This window comes from Rhinopithecus bieti, unplaced genomic scaffold (assembly GCF_001698545.2).
Source record: "Rhinopithecus bieti isolate Rb0 unplaced genomic scaffold, ASM169854v2 scaffold_6776, whole genome shotgun sequence".
NCBI lineage: Eukaryota > Metazoa > Chordata > Mammalia > Primates > Cercopithecidae > Rhinopithecus > Rhinopithecus bieti.
Window position 1 is genome coordinate 1,974,084 of NW_016805299.1, and position 8,845 is coordinate 1,982,928.

General features: G+C 49.9%; 1 protein-coding gene across 2 annotated transcripts in view; it reads right to left on the reverse strand.

The window, feature by feature from the left end:
* MLEC (malectin) overlaps positions 1–4,268 on the reverse strand; it is a 16,401-nt gene extending 12,133 nt beyond the window's left edge. The window contains exons 1-2 of one of the 2 annotated variants that reach the window (XM_017872108.1): positions 4,156–4,264; positions 3,301–3,978 (exon numbers count right to left, since the gene is read on the reverse strand). In XM_017872108.1, coding sequence (XP_017727597.1) covers positions 3,301–3,532 — 232 coding nt within the window. In that variant the 5' untranslated portion in view covers positions 3,533–3,978; positions 4,156–4,264. Of the gene's footprint in view, positions 1–3,300; positions 3,979–4,155 lie in introns of both variants that reach the window. The other variant, XM_017872109.1, reaches the window with a different exon arrangement.
* Positions 4,269–8,845: the final 4,577 nt, after the last annotated feature.

The following is an 8,845-nucleotide window of genomic DNA, read 5'->3' on the forward strand; positions in this document are numbered from 1 at the left end:
TTTTTTTTTTGAGAAGGAAAACAAGGCTTAGAGATGCAAAGCAAGTTTCTCAAGGCTGAGCAACTTTAGCAGGTATCTTTCTGTGAAGAGGAAATAGCCTTCCCTAAATTCAAGCAAAATTCTATGCCCTTGGGTCAAATAACGAGGTCTTTTCCTAGTCAGAGTGAAAAGGAACTCAGAATGACCAAGTTACAAATCTGGAACATGGTCAGGCGCGATGGGTCACGCCTGTAATCCCAGCACTTTGGGAGGCCAAGGTGGAAAGATCATTTGAGGACAGGAGTTCAAGACCAGCCTGGGCAGCATAGAGAGACCCCTGTGTCTACAATAAAAAGCAAAATAAAAAATTTTAAGTAAATAAATAAAACCCCTGGAATGTGCCTGATACCAAAACCCCAATGTGAACGCTTCTAAACCACCACTTTCTGTAGTGGTGCTCCCATCTGTGGAAGCACACAGGCTGAAAAAGCCTTTCCCAGGCTGTAAGCACTAGTTATCCTCAAAGCAAAAATGAAATTCAATAAATATTTTGAACTGCTTTTGAAAGCATAAGCCACTACGTGCCCTGGGCCACACACAATTACAAGAATGTTGAACTACAAAGAAACTATACAGAAACAGCAAGTTCAAAAGAAAGCCAAACCCTTATCTGGACTAACTTGGTAACAAATACCTGAATTCATTCAACATAAAATCAACTTTTCTCAGCATGCTGGTAACAATATCACAGGCAGGTGGGAAAAGAAATAAGGCATCCAGTTCCTATTGCAATCAGTGTAAATAGCTGCGCGAGGCGAGGGTCTCCAAATACCTGGCACACCCTTATCCAAGCAGGCCCAGAAGAAAGGCAGCGTGAACAGCTGGACTTTCCTTGGTGCGACTAACTCCTTAGTATAGAGAGAGCTGCCTCCTGAGAGTGCAAGCTTATGCACATCTCAGCCCTGATCTAAAGCCAGCAAAATGCTTTTCTCAGGAACCTGGTAAGTGCAATGTTGCAACAAGCTGGTCCAAACTGCAGCTGACAAGCACCACCTCCCATTCCCCATCCATGCCTTAATACTGCTCCAATTCTTACCCAGATTGGTAAAATGGAGAGGGGAACCTTAGCAGGGAACCTTCATTTATACAATGTCCCAAGGGCCAGTGTCCAAAATAGGACTCCAGTACACACGAGCTTTGGTAGGTCTCATGTAATTTTACCTGCTACAATAAACTCCTCCCAAGGAACTGCAACCACGAGCCAATAACCCAAGGACAGAGATCTTGGCTGACTGCTGACCAGGCCAAAGAAACACACACACACACCACCTGCATCAGCAAATTAAAACCAGAATTTCTGAGTAAGGTCAGTATCTGGGAACTAAACCTGTGTGGTCTTACTCAGCTTTATCCTCTGCACAACAGACCAAATAGGACGATGTAACCAATGTAAGGCCTGGTATCTGCTAAGTGAAAAGAAACCATCCGCTCAGTGCCCTCACCACAGCTATCTCAAGAGACAAAGTCCACAAACAGTCTAGTTTCCTCAAGGGTTCCTTCCTCCCTGCCCACACTCGTGAAGAAAGAGGAAGGGTCCAGGATAGAGATAGTAATAACCTCCTGCTATGAAGTCTGGCTTTGGCTGCTGTTACTGCTGCTAAAGACTGGAGCCCTGAGTCAGCTGAACCTAGGCTACTGTGATCTACATTCCAGGGCTCAACAAATTCCAAGACAAACATAGAACTTCAGAAAACAGCCCTGTGTCCCAAGACCCTCACATGTGTGAAAGGCAATAAACTCCTTAGTATAACAAACTCCAGGACACTGCCATCGACTTGGAAAGAACTAACTCCTTTAGTAAAAGCAAGAGCCAAATCTGGGCATCGCAGAAAAAGAGGGAGAGAAAGTGAAGAGTGAGTCTGTCTCCTGGTTGTCTGCAGGTGGCATACTGCCAATCTGGCTGCCTCTGAACCCAGCATACAGCGTCGATCTCCTTCCAACACAAGAAGCAAAGAACTTCCTTCTGAAACCTGTTTTCCAATCCCTCCAACAGAAGAAACAAAGATTATAAAGTAGATCTTCCAAAACAGTGGTCTCGGGGCAACCTACATCAGAAGCCCCTGGTGCAGAAACCTGGGTCCCAGCAAAAAAGCTCAATCTACTATAATCGATTTCGAGTGGGGACTAGGAATCTGCATTTTTAAGCAGCTGCCCTGGCAATTCTGACACACACTAACTTTGGGAAGGGAACGGCTGTGTTAAAAACTACTGTTGCCGGCCGGGCGCGGTGGCTCAAGCCTGTAATCCCAGCACTTTGGGAGGCCGAGACGGGCGGATCACGAGGTCAGGAGATCGAGACCATCCCGGCTAACACGGTGAAACCCCGTCTCTACTAAAAAAATACAAAAAACTAGCCGGGCGAGGTGGCGGGCGCCTGTAGTCTCAGCTACTCGGGAGGCTGAGGCAGGAGAATGGCGTAAACCCGGGAGGCGGAGTTTGCAGTGAGCTGAGATCTGGCCACTGCACTCCAGCCTGGGTGACAGAGCGAGACTCCTTCTCAAAAAAAAAAAAAAAAAAAAAAAACTATTGTTGCCCAACAAATCACAATCATTTTCCCCCTAAGCTGGAATTAGAACTCTCAGGCTCACCTAGGGGAGGTTGTAAGCATTCTCTGAGAGACCATTCGGATTCTTACACTGGTTGACCCAGTTCACCCACAGCCACCAGCCTCACGTGCAGGATGGCTTCCATAGAACCACCCTCTGGGGGCGGCCTGCAGATTCTACTTTTAAGCACACATATTCTTCGCTCGAAAAGAGGGCGGGGGAGCAGGCTACAATCAAACTTTCCTGGCCCATCCTCTTCGAAGATTCCTTCCTATTCTGGCTAAGAAGCCCCGCTCCTGCAGAAGGGGCAAGGAAAGCGGCCGATTCCTGGGTCGACAAGAATCTCCCAAGAACTGTCTCGACAGGAGAGGCAGGGGCACCCATGACCTACAACCCGCGAGGCCTGGAGGTGGCAAAAGGCAGCCTTCGTCATTTCTCTCCCAGCTTGGATGGGAGTGACGGGTTGAGAAAATGCAGGATGAGAAATCCAAATATAACTAACTTCTAGCCAACTCTCTGCCTGTATGACTCTAGGTACCCTGGAGCCAGTGCCAGGCCCTGAGCTCAGAGCAGGGCCCCGAGGAAGCTGCAGAGAGAAACTTCGCTCCAGAGACGCGGCCCCAGGGTCGAAAGGGGCTCGGGGCCCGTGGCCCCCGGCCGGCTGCGCCCAGCACAGCAGGCCCCGGATCCCGCGGCTCGGCAGGGGGACTCTCACCTCGGCCCACCCGGCCTTCCAAAGGGTCCTTGCGGAAGTGGATCCCGTGCACGTCCACATGCGCCTCTCCGCCCGCGTTGACCGCCCAAATGACGCTCTCGGGCAGCCCGGCCCCCGCCGCGCCAGCCACGCCGGCCACGCCGAGCCCCGGTCCCTGGATCGCCGGCAGCAGCAACAGCAGCAGTCGCAAGAGCGCCACAGCGGTTCCCTCAACCGTCCAGGCTCCCAGCATGGCGGCCACCACCACGGGGGCAGCCCCCGCCGACCCTCGTCCTCGGCCGGCTGCCAGGCCACCCCGGACTCAGAAAAACAGCGCCAGGAACCGCTCCGCTTGAGTCGCCGGGGACATGTCGCTCTCAGGCCTCCTTCTTCTCAGCCACGGGTACCGCCTCCCACCTCAGGGACAACCTACCCCGCCGCCCGCCCCCGGCCACGACCCTGCAGCCAATCAGCGCCCGGCCCTCATTAATTACCCACCACCCAGCCGGGAAGCGCCCGCTCATTGCCTGTCAGGCGCGGGAAAGGGCGTGGCTTCTCCCAGGCGCCGGCCCAGCAGCGGGCACGAGATGGAGCGCGCGCAGAGGGAGTGAGTTCGGTTGAAGCGGCGGTTCGATGCGGAAGTGGCGGGTGCAGCGCCCAGGCGGCCCCGGAATCCCACAGCTGAATGGGAAAGGTGGCCTGGGGAGGAAGGTTTAGGGTAGGGCGCACTGACACGTCGCCAGCACTTCCGGTGCTCCGGCTCTTGAGACCAAATAGGCTCTGGAGGGGGCGTGACCGACTTTCCCGCCCCCTCTTTTCTCAGGGAGAAGCGTGAGCATAAATTCTAGTAGGAGAAGCAATGGACACTCTCCATACCTAAGAGACTCAGTCCTTTTCCCCGCGTGAGGGAGACGACTCATGCTTTCCCAGAGAGGCCGCGGACACAGTTCTCCAGGGAACGAGTCCCACGAGGATAAGGCCCCGCCCCCTCCCCTTAGCGGGCTCGGGGCGGGTGGTAGCGTCCAGACGGCCGTCCAATGAGAAGGCTCCAACGCAGCGGAAACGCGTGGCTTTGTGAGCGTGGGGGCGCCGGGCTGCTCGCGTCTCCATGGCGACAGCCTCTGGCCGGCCTCCCTGGCGTAGGAGGGGGACCGGGGCGCCCTAGGCGCTGGTGGGAGTGGCTGCCGGCGGTGCGCAGACTGCAGGCCCGGACCGTCCCGCACATACACGGCCCGGGCTCCCTCCGTGCACCTTCGCAGCCGGAGCTCTCCCACACTGGCGATCCCTGCGCTTCGGTCGCTGCTCAAATTCCCATTTTTCCGATGGGGAAACTGAGGCCCAGAAAGAGACTAAATGTTGTCAAAGGGTCGCACCGCAAGTGTAGGGCAGAGTCAAGGCAAAAAAAAAAAAAAAAAAAAAAACCATAAATACTGGTCGCTTTAGAAATTCTCCCTAAAAGGAAAAAAATGTATCAAGTCCCTACTACTAGGGTGTCAGATTTGGCAGATAAAGTATGAGAAGCCCAGTTATATTTGAATTTCAGATAAGCAAATGGGACCCACTTACACTAAAATAAATGCACTGTTTATTAAAATTCAAACTTAACTAGACTTCTTGTATTTTATCTGACAATCCTACCTGCTACTTAGGCAACGAGCTTTGTGCAACTACATAAACAAAAAACACACCTGGGGTCCCGCATGAGAATCATAGACTTTGCACAACCCGTAATGAAATTGTTTAGTTAGAACAGTGATAAGTGCTATACAGGAACAAAACAGGGTGCCAAAATACAGACTATCAGTGGTGCATCTGAATGCACCCAAATTCCTTCCCCTGACCCCAAATTCAGACCCCTCGGGGGTAACTTTTGGAAGTGTTCCCTCCCGGTCTCACTTTCCCCCCTATTTTGCAAGCATCTGGCCTTGCTTCCTCCGGTAGACATGTTTCCTGTCAAAGGTGTTTCTTTTTTTTTTTTTTTTTCCTTCTTTTTTGGAGACAGTCTTGCTCTGTCGACAGGTTGGAGTGCAGTGGTGCAATCTCCGCCTCCCGGGTTCAGGCGATTCTGCTGCCTCAGCCTCCTGAGTAGCTGGGACTACGGGCGCGTGCCCCCACGCCTAACTAGTTTTTAAGTTTTTATTAGAGACCAGATTTCACCATGTTGGCCAGGATGATCGCCATCTCCTGACCTTGTGATCAGCCGGCCTCAGCCTCCCAAAGTGCTGGGATTACAGGGGTGAGCCACCACACCTGGCCTCTTGGGGTTTTTAATTCTACTCTTCTCTCTCTCAAACTGTCATCTTCTTAGGATCTTGACAACTCAGAGGTTTCAGTTACCCTCAAAGGAGGGGTGTGGTGCAAATGGGGAACAGAAACACAAGTATTGGTGATGGGGCTTCCTCCCTCCCAGGCAGTTAGTCTGCAGAGCCCATGTACCACTCACCGATTGCATTGCCACCAGGAGCTCATGTTTATTTCGTCCTCAAGGCAGTCTAGTCCAGGAGAAACAATCACAAAAATTGATTAAATTTTGGGGGAGGCCTCTAAAGGCCTTCTCTTGGTCTGTCGTGTCTTTGGTCACCCCAGAGGGTGAAGAAGATACCCGGCTAGCTCCTGTTATTGGGCCTTTCAGATGCCATTCATGGTTGGGCCCATCTTTGTACCAAGGAACCTAGCTCTCTTTCTGAGATCCAGCTGCTCATGAATTAGGCTGTCCTTTCTGTAAAACATAAATTCTGAGACCCTGGAGACAGCACACGGGATCTGAGCATGGGATCTGAGACAGGCTGCCTGCATCCCATGCCCAGTCTCATTTACCCACTGTGTGGCCTTGGGCAAGTGATGTACTTCTCTGAGTTTCAGTTTCCTCAGTTGTGAAATAGAGATACAGTCACACATCACTTAATGACAGGGATGCGTTCTGAAAAATGCATCATTAGGCAATTTTGTCATTGTACAAAGATCACAGAGTGTACTTACACAAACCTGGGTGGGGATAACCTCCTATACACCTAGGCTATATGGTCTAGCCCATAGCTCCTACACTACAAACCTATACAGCATGTTACCTTACTGGATACTGTAGACAGTTGAACACAATGGTGAGTATTTGTGTATCTAAACAAAGATACAGTAGAAACACAGTATTGGCCAGGCCAGTGGCCCATGCCTGTAATCCCAGCACTTTGGGAGGCTGAGGTGGGTGGATCACTTGAGGCCAGGAGTTAGAGACCAGCCTGACCAACGTGGAAAAACCCTGTCTCTACTAAAAATACAAAAATTAGCCAGGCATGGTGGGGGCGCACCTGTAATCCCAGCTACTCAGAAGCCTGAGGCAGGGGAATCGCTTGAACCCGGGAGGCAGAGGTTATAGTGAGCTGAAATCACACCACTGCACTTCAGCCTAGGTGACAGAGTGAGACCCTGTCTCAAAAAAAAAAAAAAAAAAAACACATATATGTATACACATATATATATACCTATATATAGCCAATATTATCTTACAGGACCACCATCGTGTATGTGGCTCATCATTAACTGAAATGTTATGTGGCACATGACTGGAGTCATTTATTTTACTTACTTATTTTTCGAGACAGAGTCTCACTGTGTTGCCCAGGCTAGAGTGCAGTGGCATGATCCCGGCTCACTGCAACCTCTGCCTCCTGGGTTCAAGTAATTCTTGTGCCTCAGCCTCCCAAATAGCTGGGATTATAGGCATGCACCACCATGCACGGCTAAATTTTGTACTTTTAGTAGAGACGGGATTTCTCCCTGTTGGCCAGCCTGGTCTTGAACTTCTGGCCTCAAGTGATCCACCCGCCTTGGCCTCCCAAAGTGCTGGGATTACAGGTGTGAGCGACTGCACCTGGCCTGGAATAGTTTCTATTTCAGAGGGCAGACGTGAGGATTAAAGAAGGTAATACAACCACATGAAGAAGAGGAGGAGAAGGTGGTAATGCATATAATAAAGTCATTAGAATTGATAAATAAGAGCTGAAACAATTGTTTAGATACTCTGAGAACAACCACCGTAGCCACATAACCAAAACTTGAGCACCTGATTTTCCAAAATGCTAACTCTAAACATAAAGCACAAGAATAAGTTTTCTTCCCTTATTAGCATGATTCCACAGAATTAAACCAATCAGCCATAGACAAATCAGCTTAAACAGCTCTATTTGTCTTTGAAAAAATATGTCAGCCAATCATGAAAAGGGTCAAAATAATTCCTCTTGTGCTACAACTGCTGTCAATTCCGACTTCTTGCCAATCTTGTAATCTCCCGATTCACAAACTCTTCCTTTGTATGCACAATTAACTCCTGAAATTTTAACTTGATCTGATTTTATTTTTGACAGATTCATGCCTGGCACAAGCCAAGGCACTCAACCGATTGTTATTCTGAAATGAAAGTCTCAGCCGGGCATGGTGGCTCATGCCTGTAATCCTAACACTTTGGAAGGCCGAGGCGGGTGGATCACCTGAGGTTGGGAGTTCGAGACCAGCCTGACCAACATGGAGAAACCCCATCTCTACTAAAAATACAAAATCAGCCAAGCATGGTGGCGCATGCCTGTAATCCCAGCTACTCAAGAGGCTGAGGCAGGAGAATCACTTGAACCCGGGAGGCGGAGGTTGCGGTGAGCCGGTATCGTGCCATTGCACTCCAGCCTGGGCAACAAAAGCGAAACTCCATCTCAAAATAAATAAATAAAAGAAAGTATCTTGAATTCTTGCCTTCTGAACTTGTATCACCATCTTGTACTGTAAGAGGCTGCTAGATCCATGCTTTTTTTTTTTTTTTTTGAGACAGGATCTCGTTCCGTTGCCCAGGCTGGAGTACAATGGCACAATCATGGGTCACTGCAGCCTCTTCCTCCCAGGCTCAAGGGATCCTCCTACCTCAGCCACCCAAGTAACTGGAACTAGAGGCATGTGCCACCATGCCCCACTAATTTTTTTTTAATGTTTTTGTAGAGATAGGGTCTTTTGCTATGTTGCCCAAGCTGTTTCGAACTCCTGGGCTCAAGCAATCCTCACACCTCGGCCTCCCAGAGTGCTGGTATTACAGGCATGAGCCACAGCACCTGGTCCCAGATATATGCTTTTAGGAACTCTTGATAAAATTATTTGTAGCTGCAAATCCGTACGAGTCTGCAGCATCTCAATTCTTGGCTGGGCGTGATGGCTCACGCCTGTAATTCTGGCACTTTGGGAGGCCAAGGCGGGCGGATCACCTGAGGTCAGGAGTTTGAGACCAGCCTGGCCAACATGGAGACACCTTGTCTCTACTAAAAATAGAAAAATTAGCCGACGTGGTGGTATGCACCTGTAGTCTCAGCTACTAAGGAGGCTGAGGCAGGAGAATCACTTGAACCTGGGAGGCAGGGGTTGCAGTGAGCTGAGATCACGCCACTGTACTCCAGCCTGGGCAACAGAGCAAGCATCGATCTCAAAAAAAAAAAAAATTGCGCACCTGAGGTGGTATCAGGAGTAGGACCCCCATATTGTACTGTAAAAGGCTGTTAGAGCTATGCCTTTTTTTTTTTTTTTTTTTTTTTTT